Genomic DNA, 17,294 nt, shown 5'->3' with positions numbered 1-17,294 from the left:
GGAGAAGGGCTCCTCTGAAGTCACACAGATATAGTAATAACTCTGCCACTGTACATATAAGAATTATAATGCAGAGGACGCTCTTCCCTACCTGTTGGTCATTAACTGGAGTACTGATGCTGTGCCAGATCATGTCTACAGACCTACGAGCAGCAGGTCACATTCTATGCATGAGTCTTGCGCATTGGAGCACGGTATGCTGGGACCCTGCTCCGCATGTTGGAGTGCCTTACAGTAGTAGGCTACTAAGAGGAAGAGGCATTCCTTGGTTCTGCATAGACAAGTGCTGGAATTACGCATCAACATGATAATCATTCCATAAATTATCTTCAGTCACTATTTAAGTATTAATATTAATCCTATGGAGCCTTTGAGAGAGGGGATTGTTGTTCAGGAGAATAAAGTCATGGACCAGATCTGTCCTGATAGACACAGAGATGCTATGAAGGCATTTGGGTCTGAGAGTACCCACAGATCTCTGCAGAACCTCTACTACAGACCCTGGCACTTTATTCTATTACTATGGTTCCAGTTGTTTACCTGTGGGGTAACTGGGAGGGGAACACCTTAGAAAAAGTCATATAGAATGGAGGAGACTGGCAGGCACCTCAGGAGGTCACCAAATCCAGCAACACCAATGAAAGGGTGAAGCACAGCAGGTTCTTTGGCGCCATGTCCTGTCAGGTTTTAAACATCTCCAAGAATGAAGACTCCATAGCTTCCACGGGCAACATTGGAGCATTTGATCATCACCCTTACAGTAAAAAGGTTTTTTTACTGCCAGAGAGAATGATTAATTTGGCACAATGAATAAGCTAAAGTTGTAAACTATTCTTTTATGGTAAGATACTATGAAACTCAGAGAATGACCTGTTTTCTCTTAAATCATCCTGTGGAAATCCGCAGGCTGATATCTGCTGAACTGCCGAGGTTTTTAAAAGAAGTTTGATTTCAGTAAAACCCACCGATTCCATCCTTCTAAAATTCTACAGGCCTATTCTCCCGGGGTTCATTATCCCAGAAATCCAGGTCAAAAAGCACTGTTCATCTACCATTCACTTCAAACCTCAAAACTAACTGGAATAGGTACTAGGCAATGTCTGCAAATTACATGCTCCTCCACAGCATATTCTGCAGTTCAACAGATGTCGCCATCAACAACAGCGCTACGGCTGCAAATACTGTAGGCGATATTCAGATTTTTGTTTCAACAATGATGAACCAAAACAACCTAATCTGAGCATAGCAAATTACTGCTGTAGAACTGTTCACTATGAACTACACATTTTCCAAATAGACATAATGCCGAATACTTAATTCTTATGACTTATCAACAGATTTTCAAAAGTGGCTAATGCGAACTTTTGATGCACCAGGAAGCCTGATCAGTCAAGGCAGCCAAAATCCCAGCTGCGTTTGTGGTGCCAGCTCTAGTCACTCATGCCACAAAAACAGGGGAGGAGCATTTTCCAAGCAGGGAAGGACAGTATTTCTGTTCTTGAGCATTTATTGCACCAATGGCTGAATCATCAAAGCCTCAACAAATATTCTGTAATTAGAGTTGCTCGTTTTAACAATACTAAAGAGCTCCAGAGAAATCGCTGTAAATATTTATTACCATTTCAAGATTGAAATACTTTTGCCACATTCCAACCTGCCAGCTAGCCTCCTTGGCAGCTCATCAGAGGCAAATTAAAATTTCCCTTTCAAAGAAGAGCTAGCACTGTGAAGCCCTTTCTATAAAGCATCATGAATCATAACCAATAGAAGATGAAATTAGGGAAAGGCAGGAAATACTTCACAGTTGATGTACTGGACTGGGACTGCAGACATCTGAGTTCAACTCCCAGATCCCATCTATAGCTCTGAACTTGACCGAGTCAATGTGACATAGGTGCCATATCAGAGGCATCACTGGTGAGACTCCTGTTGCTGAGGTTGCTGAATTCTTTCTGTAATGCCCTATTTTCACTGCCTTGTATACATGATTAACTGGAATATACAAGAGGAGGTCTTCATACATAGATGATTCTTAAATCTAATTTGGAGGTGTAGGGATGAGGCATTTTAATAAAACAGATTAGTTTTTTTAAGAAAACACTATTCAGAAGCAAATGTGCTATTTTGTCCTCTCAAAAATTACTGCAGTTTTTTCTTTAAGAAATATAAGCCTATAGATGCTTTAGAGCAGGGGTGTGAAATACAGAATTGGAACTATCTTACTGTCAGAAATGTGTCATTTACTGTCCCCATCCCTAACCAGCCAATTCTGCTCATTACAAGACCCTGAAAAATGACAGCTCGCTTATTCTAAAGAGCTGTTAGAATTTGGCAGCATTGACAAAACTCCCTTTTCTCTACACATACCTCAAAATTAGGCTTTAGTTTTCTCAAACTAGACACTCAGAAAGAGAAGCCTCAAATGTGAATTACATTATTTGCATCAGCATCACGAACAAACTCTTGTGTTCACTCTTTAGGTTCAAAAGCACAGCATGTCTTTCTGCCTTGTCCCAAGAGAACTTTCCCTTTCTGCTGTTTATTGTCCAAAGCAGAAAACATCATCTAAATCCTACAACTAAGGCAGCAGTCTTGCAGATAACAACTGTGGTTTATTCCTAGTGCTTGATCCATTCTTTACTGAAGTGGATAAAAACCTTCAAAGGCTTAGAAGTAAATGAAAAAAAGACTATGTCCAAAAAAGTCATCCAAGCAACAATTAAACTCCTTACCTTGGCAATAATTAGTGTAGTTTAGTTAGTTGTAAATTGTACTGGTTACATTTGCAACTTAAAACCCAATCACCTCACCACTGAATTATCAACATACATAGTTTAATAACAGTTTATCTATTTCATTTCTATAACAAGGAATTCTGCTAAACACGTAAAGAAGACAATAGTAAATCCTGATGCATCACTGCAGTCCTAGGACCAAATTGGAGTGCTGTCAACAGCAATTCAATTAAAGTAATAACACGAAAGCTTCTCCTATCTTGATCAGCAATATTTATCAGTTTTCAGTAAATTAAAAGCAAATGAATTCTGCTTGCAATGCAGAAATGCTCCCCACTGGGCACACCTGAGCTGGTGAGAAGCTGGAAGGCGCTTCTCATGCCTCATTCTCCCTACACACTGCACCCACTGAGCCCATCCAGATGCTGCCATACTGCCTGGGAGGTTCAAAAGAGCCAGTGCAAAACCAAGTCTCAGATATTAAAACAAAAAATTCCTAGGTGTGTAAGAAGTTCAGATTGCTTAATGCGATAAAATGTTAAAAATGTGAAGCCATCAATGCAGACCTTGAGGCATTAGTGTAAATGGCTTGCATCCTAAATGACACTAATAACCCTGAGTACATGAATGTGAGAAAAATCAAAACTGGAAGGAAATCAGTAAGAGATTTCATAGCTGCATTTAGAAATTAACTCATTAAAGAAGCAAAGAAATTAATTATTGGTGCTCACCTCATATGATTTTTCATTTTGATATGAATATGAGTTTATTACACTGCCCTTACAGTCCAAATACCTATCATAGCAATTCGATAATTTTTTTCTGCTAATTTCATTGAATTATATTCAGTGCTGTAAGTAACAAAATGCTAAATCCATTTCACTGCTGACTGACAGACACCATGCAATATATGTTGTTCAGGATCAAGATTTAAACTATGCTTACACAGTTTAAAAGCTCTGAAAGCCCTAATCCAGCAGAACTGAATATGTTTCCTGAGGATAAGTTGCAGCCTACCTTCATGTCATGCTTTACATTTCCTATTCAGAAGTCTCCCAAGAACTAGGAATGCCAGAAAAATAGAGTTTACAGAATCAATTTAAAGACATTTGATTAAAAAAATATTAGCTTGGCAGAACAGAAAGTATTTTTAGAGAACCTTCCTGAACTTTTCTTTATGCTTGCATAATGATTATTGGAAAACAACCGAAAGCCACAATGTTTTTTTTCCCCCATGGTCTCAATCATATAATGCAATTTCAATGTTTATGGAAAAAACATCCCATGCAGTGCCCTAAAATAGGAAAAGCGGAAGACGGATATTCTTCTCATTTGAAATGCAGTCATCAACAAAACATCTCTGGGGAAAAGGAAGCAAAAATCAATTTTGTGGTGCCAAAAGTAAATATTCACATTTTATTCCTGATTTAGGAAATACATTAACTGGATGGCACAAAATACCCACAGAATCATTAAGGAATTTGAGCTGAAGGGGACAGGAAAAATACTCAAGCAGAGCAGTGAAGAAAGCTTTGCACCATCAACAGCAGACTGAACAGGACACAAGCATTATCGACTGTTGGGGAAGAACTACCTTCTAGTCTGGCATGTGTGCAGCAGTTATCACAGAATCATCAAATCATTAAGGTTGGAAAAGACCTCCAGGACCATCAAATCCAACCATCAACACAACACCAACATGCTTCCTAAACCATGTCCCATAGTGCCCTATCTACACGTTTTTTGAACGCCTCCAGGTTCAGTCACTCCACCACTTCCCTGAGCAGCCTGTTCTGATGCTTCACCACTCTTTCAGCAAAGAAATATTCCTAATATCCAACCGAAACCTCTCCTGGCACAACTTGAGGCCATTTCCTCTCATCCTACCACTCATTACTTGGCAGAAGAGACCAGCACTCACCTTGGTACCACCTCCTTTCAGGAAGTTGTAGAGAACAGTAGGGTCACCCCTCAGCATCCTCCAGGCTAAACAATCCCGGTTCCCTCAGCCACTTCTCATAAGCCTCATAGTCCAGGCCCTTCACCAGCCTCACTGCCCTCCTCTGGACATGCTCAAGCAGCTCAATACCTTTCTTATACTGAGAGGCTAAATCTGAACACAGTTTTCAAGGTGCAGCCTCACCACTGCCAAGTACAAGGTGAAAATCATTTCCCTAGTCCTGCTGGCCACGCCACTTTTGATCCAAGCCATCATACTGTTGGCTTTCTTGGCCACCTGGGCACACTACCGGCTCATGTTCGGACAGCTGTCAGCTAGCACTCATTAGTGGTAAGAAGCCCAGGTTTATAGAGATGTATCATAATACAAATAAATTAATATAGTCAGTAATGATTCCCTATTCACTATCATGATCACTTCCAGGAATGACAATTCATGACTTTAAACATCTCCTTTAGCTCACATTTGGTTTTAGGCTAAAGGATTTTAATATATTTCTTCCTTATGAACAAAGACCATCACAGAAGGATGAGGATGGGGATGGAGGCGTACAGAGAGTTGAGCAGACAGAGGTAAACTGAAGGGTTCCTTTATTTTCTCTGACAAACCGGTTCGTGTTCTGGTCACATTAAATCCATTACTGAGTACCAAAGAAAGAAGCATTAGGAAACACAAGGAACTACTGGGAAGATGCATACTTCCCTTCTATGGCAATGCACTGGTTAAAGCATGCATGCAAAGTGTGCACAACAACTTTGGTATGAAATACTGCAGCATCTGCCATATGCTGCCGCTTATTCTGTATGCAGGAGCACCCCATCCTCAGAGCAACGCCAGCTCTGGCTGTGTATGGCTGTGTATGCGATGTGTGCTGAAGCTGGCATGCAGGAAGCCAGCGGCTACAACTGGAAGGATTCCTCCATTCTTGCAAGTTTGGCAAAATAATTTTATGAAAGGGCAAACAATGTGATTATTTCCAGGTATTCCGCACAATTCTCACTGAGCAGATGCCCAATGCAGTTGTGCATAGAGGAAATAAAGGGTAGTTTAGAAGGAAAACAAAGTCTGGCAAAGTAAAGGAGTAGTACGAGATTAAACATCCTGACAACATGGAGAAGTCCTACAGGGCAGTTCAAATTAATACGTCATATCCATGTCTTGCAAAGCACTTTTGGCATCCAGCGGCCAACTTGGGAGAACAGCCCTGTTTCTCACTGCAAGGTGAAAGGCAAACGTACATCCATGCACAGACAGCAAGGAGGAAAGCTGCTCTATGCACAACTGCTGCTCCATCAGCCACAGTTGCAGTAGCAATCTCATTATAACCAACCTGTGTGAAGAACTGTGGGTGGCTCTGAAGTTAAATGCAAATCATAAGTGAATACAGATTTGAGGAAATGAAGAGAGGGAAAGAGCTAGTTTCCATTTGTTTCATATACTCCAAAATTGCAGTGATTATTAATCCATTAACATATAAATCACAGAGCCAGGCACCTTATATCAGATCAAATATTCACAAAAATAACAACTTCAAAGCTATCACTTTCAGATAAACAGATGATGACCTTCCAGAAAACAGAGGAAAAAAAGAAGGGACATAGAGAAATACACACATTTGCATACAAGCAATACACTTGCATACAAAACAAACACACACATTTACTTAATACACCAGTCTATCATAGCTACCAAAACATTCATTGTTGCATGAAAAAGCAAGAAATACATAAGGGCACATGCACACGGCAAAGAATCTTCTCATCAATAAAAGGGCATTTGTGCACCATCTCGAGCGCCGCAGGTCAGAGAGAGAAGCAAGCAGCAGTCTTTGCTCACAGGCAGTATTGAATAACCAAAGCATATTGTATCAACACTTCTTAACTACTGCAAAATGAACGTTGTTTTGTGCCAACTATTTTTAATTCTTCAGTATTATCAACATGAAGGGCTGCTTCCTTTGGTATTTATCACTTTGAGCTGAACAAAAACTACTAAAAGAATAACCTGCAATACATAACCTTGCAAACAAGATCAGAGAAGCCAGTGCCTGTATGGATGACAAAACAAACACGAAACTAATACAGCACTTGGAACAATTCATCATGAGTGCCTCAGGGACAGATTTACAAATGATGTGTGTAAGTACCTCCTAAGACTTGCAGGAGCTGCCAGCTGTGAGAGCTGCCTAACACCTACTCACTGGAGAAGGCACCAGCCTCTTGAAAAGGCAGTGCAGTTCCTGTGCCCAGATTACTCCAGTCATCTTACAGGCTCCCATCTGCAACTGTAGGCACCTCTTAGATGCCTTTGTAACTCCAGTCACCAGTGCTTTTGTACCTACTGTCTCACTGAAAATTACTGAGCGCTGCTGTCTGAAGTATTTACAGTACTTTTAGAACTAAACCTCAGATACCCTCAGGTACTTTTGAGCATTTTTTTTATTGGCAAAAGGACAACTGTGAACAGAAATAGGATACTGTAAAACCTCAGCTTATGGCCCACAAAAGCCTTGACAGAAATTGTAGTTGCAATATTACACTCACTAATTCATATTACTTCAGTATCCAAAACATCCAATACCAGGACACTGGGAGCAACACCACTACAGGTTGCCACAACAGTTCGTCACATCCAAAGGAAATTTCAGCAAATTCAAAAAGGGAAAGATTTCTTACCAGCACTCTCCCTTGCAGCCATAGGAGCACTTTCAGTGTCACCAGATAGTGATAGGCAGGTCTTAATTTGATTCCAAGAGGCAACACCTGGGATGAGTGAGAGACAGAATCTCCCAAGAGCCTTACTTGCTATTTACTTTTAAGTAATTTCTGCAAGTTTCAGCTGCAACATATCGCTCTTTCTGCACCAATAATACATTAATTATTATACACTTAATTTAATTATACATTTTTCACCAACTGTACTTTAATTTCATCTTGGTTTACTGTAATATATTAAATCAGATTTTTTTATAATGTAAATCACTGATTTGAAAACTACACACTGGAACGTGTCCTCTTTTTTTCCTCTCTCCAAGTAAGAAGCTGAACACTAGTGATCTACATCATGTCTTCATAGGATGATCCCATAAACTTGATATTAGTTAGCAATTTCTGAACAATCCCTCAAAGAGGAATAAAAATAGCCAGTTTTCAGAAAGATGTTGAGTGTTTGACACTTGATATCTTAACTCCAAGATATCTTGGGAGACAGAATGTAATTTTGTTTTCTTTAAAAATGTGCACCAAGGGGGTCTGTGGGGATTTTTTACTCTTTTTAACAGAATGTCAGTAGCATTGTGGAAAGATGCTAAAAAGTTTCATTTACTGTCACAGTGATAAATATAGGACATAGAGCTGCAAGTTAGTACTCAGTAGGACAATGCATATGGAATGATAGGAATGTTGCTTAGGTAGTGGTGTTTGTAGGAACAAGACTATGTGCTGACAGGATTGTTGTTTCATATTAGAAAGGTCTGAGGAAACAGGCCAGACCTTTTAAGAGCTGATTTGTATTTCTTGGTATCCTCCGCTGGCTGAATGAATCAACAACTGTATTTATGTCTTTCAAGTTGCACTTACAGCAGCTGGTTCCATGGAAGCAGTGGCAGATGTTTGTCATCGCTTTCTGTCCTTAGGCCCAGATGTGGCTCATAGCTCTCTTTGCAGCACCATGGTAAAACTCAGGTTTGCTTGTTTGTCAAGACCAGGACCCTCCTGTCACTGCAAAGCAGAAACTGCTGGGAAAGGCATTCTCCTAGCACAGTAATTCCACATCTCACACACACAATCCCCTCTTCTCACTCAGCTTTCCGGTGGTGCCACCTCCCATCACCCGTGCTTCCAAGCCCCACAGCCATGCAGAGCACCCCAGAAACCCCATGTTCAGGTGTCAGCTGCCTGCCTGCCCTCCAAGGCAGCTGGCTCCAACACACACTACTTCTGATCAGGAGCATCAGGAAACGGCCAATAATGGCAGAGCATTTGTTATCAGCTCCTTTCTATCTTTGCAGGCACAGAGTTATATAAAATCAGGAAGAACCTGAGATGGCAGACATCTCTATCTCTGAGAAACCTGATGGAAAACAGCCAAAAGATGAAAAAGCTACCAAGGACAGTTGTACTTTAGTCAGTCTTTCAAATGGACTGAGAAAAAGAAAGGTAAAATCTATTGCGTTAGTTTTGTTTCTCTAGGAAAGCATGCAAATTATTACAAAATATTAGCCAGGGCATCTTTCACATTACCTTCCAAATTGTATTGTAAATTGATGCATTTACAAAATCACATAGAATTCAATATTTTTGTTAAAGATTTCTGCCAGCACCATCACTTAGTGAACTGACTAAGGGCAGATAACCGTTTATCAGAGGGCTTCACGCAGACTCTGCAACACATTCCCAGTGGTTTGGGTATACCAGACTTCAGGGTCTGTGCTCCCACCCCTTTTCAATGGGTTTTGTGCCAACAACTAGGAAACAGAATCCAAATGTAACTCAAGAACAAAATGCTACATTTGTTTTGATCACAATAAAGTCTGAAGGAGCTATTAAAAGAAGTTGTAGCAGATGACTGGGTCCCAAAGAACCACAGGCAATAAATTCACGTGGCAGTTTTGTTTCATAACTTAAGTCCTACTTATTCTTCTTTGCCTATTCTAATTACTCCCTGATACAGAATTAATGTAGAAATCAAATTAAATGCTCAGGAAAGTGTACGAATCAGCTGGTCTCAAAAAAAATAAAACCAATTAAGTAAATGTGCCAGTGAACATGTGTAACTTGTTTCTGTGTGAGTGAATGTACAAACACAAAGCCAAAATGAAGACTCATGATCCCAAGAAATGAGAAGCCTCTCTGGGTCTTACAGCAGTGTTTGATATTACCATGCTGGTGGCCAGATCCCTGCGGCTTGCTGTCTTCACAGAGCATCACTGCTTGCAGGTGGCACTGGGGAGAAATAACTGAGATCTAGATTGTCTCTTTTCTGCAAAACCTCCCCAAAAGTGCTATTGCACTAAAATGGCTAACAATGTAAACTTGTAGTGGGGATTGTAGCGCTGGGACTACACAGATGGTCTAAACTGACTCAACCAAAGTTAACATAAAGTGGAGATGAAAATTTGATGTTTGACACTGAAATTAACTCAGCAAAAGCAACTCTAAGTAGAGAAATAAGGCACAGTAAAATGGATGGATGCCTTCTCTCCTCTGGATTTACAGGGAGAGAACTATGCCAGGATAACTGTTTCACAACAAATACATAAAGAAAATAAATGATTTTCAGTACAGCAACATCTATGAATGTATTACTAACTCACCAGTGGTGGTGCTCCTACACTTCATGAAATTTTGGAAGCAAAATGCGCAATAACATGAGCTTTAAAGGCATGAGTTCGTTGAATGTAAATAACTGCTGTCAGTGCAGTGAATACAAATGCTAGTTAAAGTAAATTAATTCCTTAAGGCTGATGATATAAATAAGTGTACATAATTTTATCTCTTAGAGCCTTTATAATCAGGAGCTGTGTATCAAAGCCTAAGCAGACACCAGAAGCAGTGTAGATAATACATTTCACACACTTGCACACTCCAATAAAGGTCATTTGACATATGCTGATACAGTATTTGGGAACAGTGAGCAAGTGGTCAATACACAAAGTACATACCCTACAGAAGCCCCACAACACTAGATGCACAAGAACGTGTGGCACAACATCCAACATGGAAACACGTTGGATGAGTGTTTCAACAGAAGAGTTGAAAAACTCCAGACAAATCAACAATCACTGGACCACAGACACTGCCAACCGTATCCTGGGCTACATCAAAAGAAGCGTGGCCAGCAAGCCAAGGGAGGTGATTCTGTTCCTCTATTAGACCCCACCTGGAGTATGGTGTCCAGTTCTGGAATCCTCAACATAAGAAGAACATGGAATGGTTTGAATGGGTCCGAAGAAGTGCTACAAAGATGATGAGAGGGCTGGAGCACCTCCCATATGAGGACAGGCTGAGAGAGTTGGGGTTGTTCAGCCTGGGGAAGAAAAGGCTTCAAGGAGACCTTACAGTGACCTTCCAGTACCTGAAGGGGGCTACAAGAAAGCTGGGGAGGGACTGTTTACAAAGGCTTCTAGTGATAGGACGGGGGGCAATGGCTTTAAATTGGAGAGGGGCAGATTTAGACTAGACATAAGGAGGAATTTCTTCACAATGAAGGTGGTGAGACACTGGCACAGGTTGCCCAGGGAAGCTGTGGCTGCCCCATCCCTGGAGGTGTCCAAGGCCAGGCTGGATGGAGCCTTGAGCAGCCTGATCTAGTGGGAGGAGTCCCTGCCCATGGCAGGGGGTTAGAGTTAGAAAGATCTTTAAGGTCCCTTCCAACCCAAACCATTCTATGATTCTATGATTCTGTTTCTGGGTGACAGCTCAGCTTTGGCCACTGCCAGTATGACCAGGGGACAGAGCACAGACCAGAGGACATGAACCCTTCTGCAGCCAGTGTCTGCCTCTGCTGGGGCTTCACCTGGGACTAGCTTGTTCACCTCAGGTCTCCCCTCAGGGGCCTGCTGTATCTGCAGGAAGGCTCAACTCAGTGACACTATGTGTTAGTACCACACAAAGACAATTAATGAATGGAAGTGTTAACTACAGTTTCAAACATGAGGCCCAGTACAAAAAGGAGATGCTATCCTGCAAATTCTGCCTATATAAATCTATTTTCTGGCAAAATATTTGATAGAATGTTTACTACGCCTTCAAGAAGCTAAAGAACTCCCCTGGTTTCCCAGCTGAGACAATACAAACCCCCTCCAAGTGCCAGGGAACCAGGGGAGATGCTTGTAAAGCCACACTGGAACATTTAAGTGCCTTCACTATCTCTCTTCTCAAATATTACTGTTTTCTTTAGCAAAAATAGCTTAACCAGTGAGCCTAAAAATACTCCTAAGAACAATTTTTACCACACAATGGGATACATAAACATTGGTGAGTACCTAAAAATAACCCTTATTATAGTCCATTGACAAAACCATGCATCACAAACCTCATTTAAATGCCAGACTATCAACATTGTCAGTATATATTTTAATTAAAAAAAACCAAACCATGCGTAAAACTCCATTTAATCTAAGTTTTCTAAATCATATTGTCATCTCAGTTTTAAGACTCCATTTGTATTAAACAGAAAGCAAATAAAGTACATTCTTTGCTCCAAAGTGAAGTTGTGTTTCCTTTTCAGACATGGAAATTATCAAAGGTGCAGTGTTAATATTTATAAAATATAGTTTCCCTAAGGAGACCGTGGCATCAGCTAAAATGACAATCTTTCGATTATTTACAAGAATGAATGCCAATATTCTCACTGAGAGTAGTACTGACATAACAAAAGGGTTATAAGTGTTATTCTGATGGGAATAAGTCTTACTTCATAGAGGAACATAAAAGAGCATTTTTTTAAACTTTTCATATGTTTAAAAAGTATTGAAGAGAATGACAGTCTTCTAATATTGAAAAGAGGAAGGTGTTCTGTAATAAATCTTTGTTTGCAGAAGTACACATTCAGTGCTTAAAAGGAAAACCCATGCCATTTCTACCAAGATAGGCTGAACAGCCAGATATACGCACAGATAGTGCAAAGGAGTAATTTGCTGCTCACAGCAGCTTTCACACACACAAAGTGATTTACTGTTTCAAGAACTCAGTAGTTTACTAGTGGAGGATGTGAGGTAAGGAGTATGCATTTTTGAAGTATTTTACTCCCAAACTATTTTTCTACAAAAGCAAAGGAAACAAGAGAAACCACAGAATCAGTTTTTATAACAAGGGGCACACAAATCAACATATTTGATTGTCTTCACTCTCAACCAAAGTGTATTTGGATTTAAGACAAACAAAAGCATGAATGAGAAGACTTAAAATACACTTATCACTGTATTTCCTCTTTATTCTAGAAAGACATGTCAACAGTATCAAAACAACAATCACGTGCTGCTCCAAGCTGAAAAAAAAAGTTCACAGTATTCCTGTAAGTCTCATAGCCACATGGAACAGAGGCAGAGATATCTCCTAAACAGGTAGGGTTTGTACTCTGCTCTCAGGCTAATGATCGTATCTACTGAACAACCCACTATTTATTTTAGGAAGGCACAAATATCCCACTACAGTTATTTGGCTTACAGATTATTGCTTACCATATTTTATTGACATTGTCCTAGTCACTGAAGGCCTTAACAGATTAGCAGAACAACTTGCTGGGCATCTTAAAATGGGAACTTTAATTTGCATAAGCATGAACTTCAGGAGAGCATCAGTGTCATCCCATATATTTAATGCCCTCCGTAAGGGTTTTGCCTGTTTCTTTGGTCATTACTGTTGTACAAACAGAAAAACATTAGTCATGGAAATAGACAAATAGTTTAAACAATTAAACATCAATACAGTGAATGTAGGTTCATTACAATGATGTTAAGATATTTTCCAAGTACACAAGTAGATAGTATTGATTTCAGCAATAATTGCCTAGAAAGACAATTTTAGAATCAAATTAGCAGTTAGATAATTGTAGAAATTATACAGAAAGATTTCTTTGATTGGACAGTTGTAATAATAGCTACAGAAATCTGTCCTACATATACTCTTCACAGTACCCTACATTGTTGTAGCCTACAATTACTATTGCTGGAAACAAATTGCGTTCCCAGAATATGTTCTGTAAGATTATCTCTTTGGGGTGATTTTAATTATCTGCACTACACTGAAAATACTGGATATCTTAAAATATCTGATAAACTTTGAATATTCTATACTTTATTATCTCAGTTCTTTTCTCACTATCTATTACTTCTAATTCATCGCTGATTTTTCAAATGAGCTGTTGCCTTTCCAACACTGCACAGCTAGTTCATCTGAGAGGGATCAGTGCTCTGCAGCGTGGTGGAAGACTACTGTCTCTTTTCAGATGAGCATTATATATGCTTCCCTACGAGCATTCCAAGAGTATCATTAATCGCAGCGGCTGGCTTGGGGCCTTTTAGGGGACAAAAAGGAGATTAATATTGAAATTGCAAGAAGAAGGAAGCCAAAGTCATCATGAAAGGAAAACAAACCAACTGAAATCTCGCCCAGAATGAGTTTCTGTGGGCTCCACCCAGGCCTGGATTTTCAAAAGTGTATTTCCAACTCCCAAATAAATTATTGCAAGAAGCACAGGAGATCAAGCTCTATCTAACACAACCCTAATAACCCCGACTCTTTAGATGCATTCGAGGAATAAAGCCTTAACAGTGTTCATGCAGCATCCTTTTACGTCTGCCTGAAATATCTACAAAGAAAAGAATATTAGTTTGCAACTGGAAATATTATTCAACTCAGTATTCTTGTCCCCTTCTCTTTACCTATTCCCTAACACACACCTCTCCTCAACTCACAGCTCTCAGCACTTGGCTTAATAAATCGGTCTCAAATATCAGCCACGTCGGCAGTGCTGGGAAGGCAGCACAGCCCTGAGTGCTGTTTGTGTACAGAGACACCAGGGACACGTGGACATTCGTTGACTTCCAGGTGTCTCCACGGCAGTTCACAAAACAGAAGTAAGGCACATACCCCTCCAGAGGAGAGTCCCCTATGCCCAAGTAGTGTCTGGTTTTCCAGGAGCTTATTTTCAACACATCTTCTAACAATTCATATTCTTTTAGGGCTAATTATTCAAATTTTGAATATTCCATTTGTCCATACAAGAACATAAGAAATGCCATCCTGAACTACACAGGATTTCTCCAGTCTCCATCAGCTGCAGTAGTCAGGCACTACCGAAAACTACACCAGACCTACATTTTGGGGGTTCTTAAAAGCATCCACTTTTGTTGCAGCAAGCTAAAGGAAGTGTAAAGCACCATTGAGTGGTTTTGAATTAGACTGGGGTTTCTTTACCTCAATTGCTGATTGTTCCCGTATTCTCAGTGCTAGGAGACAAAGCAAACAAAGAACAGTATTTATCTTTGTTCTATAATATTGTGACATTTAAACAGGGTAAATGGGAACTGTCAAATAGAGATTTTGATATTGATGGTGATGATGGACTGGACTGGTAGAGAAAGGATTTGATTAATGATGAAAAAAAGATGATGGAATAATTAATGTCCAGGAACAAATTTTTATAGACAACGAATCGCTACATTAATTTTGTATTTCTATCAGACTTCAAATTTAATCTAATATTCTTAGATTTCAATGAGGCATTTTACTTTATATCTCAAATTTTGATTAACAAAATATAGAAGGAATATGGTGCCTATGTGCGAGATTTTAAATTATTAAATTGAGCAGCAATGTTTCTAATAGACTCCTATAGGGACAGAGTCTCAGCTTTGCACTCATTTTTATCAGTAATCTGGAGGAAGTCAAAACTATCTCTGATAAAAGTTCTCAGATAGCTACTGGGAAAGTGATGAAGAAGGAAGCAGGCAGGCAGATGCAGTCAAGTAGCAGGGCACATGTCCAGAAATAAAGACTACAGACCAATTTCATGGTATAAGTTTCTACAGAGGGGAACAGTGGTGAAGGGTTATGTCTACTAAGTACACTGTACTGGAGCTTCCCCAAGTAGGAGGAGAACTGCGTAATCATAGAATGATAGAATCATGGAATTGTTTGGGTTGGAAGGGATCTTAGAGATCATCCAGTTCCAACCCCCCTGCCATGGGCGGGGACACCTCCCACTAGATCAGGCTGCCCAAGACTCCATCCAACCTGGCCTTCAGGTACTGGAAGGTCATATAAGATCTCCTCAAAGCCTTCTCCAGGCCGAACTGTAGCTTCAGTGGTTGTTAATTTTGCTTGTCTCAATTATACCAAAGTCTGCAACTCTACAACAAAAAATTATATTACAGTTGAAACTGATGCTGATGCACATTCCTGAATACCAGCCCAGCTCTGAAGACTGCAGTTCCAGAGGGATTTCAGATGGGAAAGACTTCAAAGAAGAGTCACAAGAATGATGAAAAAAATGCCTTTGATTGAACTGTGTAAGAACTCAAAGCAAAAGGTATGACTTGATCACAGTGTACGAGTAGCTGTGCATGGAAAAGATATCTCAGAGCTCTTCAGTCTGGCAGATAGGATGGCCAGAACACACAGCAGGACAAATCCAGTTTTGAAATTATATACATTTCTAAACATGATGGTAACACCCTTCAACAATAATTGTGTTGAACTGCCCAGCCCCTAAAAAAATTTACTTAGGATCACGTAGTCTTTTAAAAAATATTCTCTATCCAGAGCTGCCACACTTGTATCAGTTACTAAAAAAATTGAAATCTTATGATCCACCTTACACAGAAGACATATTTGACGTGAGTGATTTCTTTGTGGCCTATAATATCTACAAATTTTTACTAATACATTTTTTTCCATGTTCTATGCTCTTTCTTATGGTTGATCACTACCCTTCTCCACTTGCACTATTCTTTTGGATGTGAGATGACGAGACAAAATGCTGCACATGTTCAGGAACAACCCAAGCTGGTCAACGGGATTTTTGGTTATGGCTTCTCAGTAATACATAAAGGTTTCTCAGAGCTCTTGGTAAGTAACAATCTGGTAAAATTAATTTTGAAAATAGCTCAGTATCTTCATATTAATTATGTGACAGGACTCCATAAGCTTTTTACAGGCATTTCATTAACCAAAGACAATAAAAAGAAGAAAACATAAATATAATACTACTTTTTTAACAGCAGTAGAGCCATATAGAGCACCCTATAAAATGTGTAATCAACACTTCCGCTTGATTTGCCTAACAGAAGACCGCTGCCTGTACCCAATTTAGAGCCTGAGCTCTAATCCTCCAGAAGTCAAAATTTAGTTTTTAAATAGCAATGAATTTTGGAAACCAAACCTTGCATAGGGAAATATATTGACAACTTCAGCAGGTTGCAGCTTTAAAAACGTCTCTGTTACTAACCACTCAGAGCAAAAGCTGGGTAACTTCAAGGATGTTTATGGATTGCCAGTTGACAATGGTCAGGGTTTTTTTCAAGTTTACTTTTATGTGACTTCCTAACTCAGCAGCTACACTTGGTACAAAAAAAATGAGAGTTTGAGACTTTTAGACTTGGTGAACATCAAGAACTTCAGACAAACCTAACTGATAACACTGCTGAGCTGCTACGAGAATCAAGCCCATATGGTCTTAAAAATCCTTCAGCAATTTTATGGATTTCTTAAAACTCCACCTAAAAATTTCAGCTTAAAGACCTCACATTGAAGACACACTACAATGACAGAAAACCGTAAAAGTACTTTCTCTTTCTTAACCAGCCATGACCCTTGTAAAAATGCAGGTTTTTTCACCACTTATACATTCATCTGCCCAAGCTATTCATCAGATTAAAAGAAAAGTACACAAAGAAATAACTAGCAAGTCTGTAATGGCTTCTTTAAAATCAGTTTTTCAGAACGTCTGTGGCAAACAACACTGCATAATCGAAGTAATTTTTATTCTTTTCAAAACAAAGAACAACTATTTGGTAACAAACTGTTCCCAAGAAGAACCTTTAGTTATTCAACTCTTTCCTTACCATTTTTACACTGGTTGTCAACATATTTTAC

The 17,294-nt window shown here is 39.6% G+C and overlaps 1 protein-coding gene across 6 annotated transcripts in view; it reads right to left on the bottom strand.

Moving 5' to 3' along the window:
• The window catches only part of KIAA1549L (KIAA1549 like), a 141,725-nt gene that overhangs the window by 115,571 nt on the left and 8,860 nt on the right, over nt 1-17,294 (bottom strand). The window contains exon 1 of one of the 6 annotated variants that reach the window (XM_054068061.1): nt 8,274-8,328. The exons of the other annotated variants lie outside the window; for them this stretch is intronic. Coding sequence (XP_053924036.1) covers nt 8,274-8,313 — 40 coding nt within the window. The 5' untranslated portion in view covers nt 8,314-8,328. Of the gene's footprint in view, nt 1-8,273; nt 8,329-17,294 lie in introns of those variants that run through there. 6 annotated transcript variants of the gene reach the window in all.

The sequence above is a fragment of the Cuculus canorus genome, chromosome 5 (genome assembly GCF_017976375.1).
Source record: "Cuculus canorus isolate bCucCan1 chromosome 5, bCucCan1.pri, whole genome shotgun sequence".
Lineage (NCBI taxonomy): Eukaryota > Metazoa > Chordata > Aves > Cuculiformes > Cuculidae > Cuculus > Cuculus canorus.
Note: the sequence above shows the minus strand (reverse complement) of the source record. Positions and strands in the feature narration are given on the sequence as shown.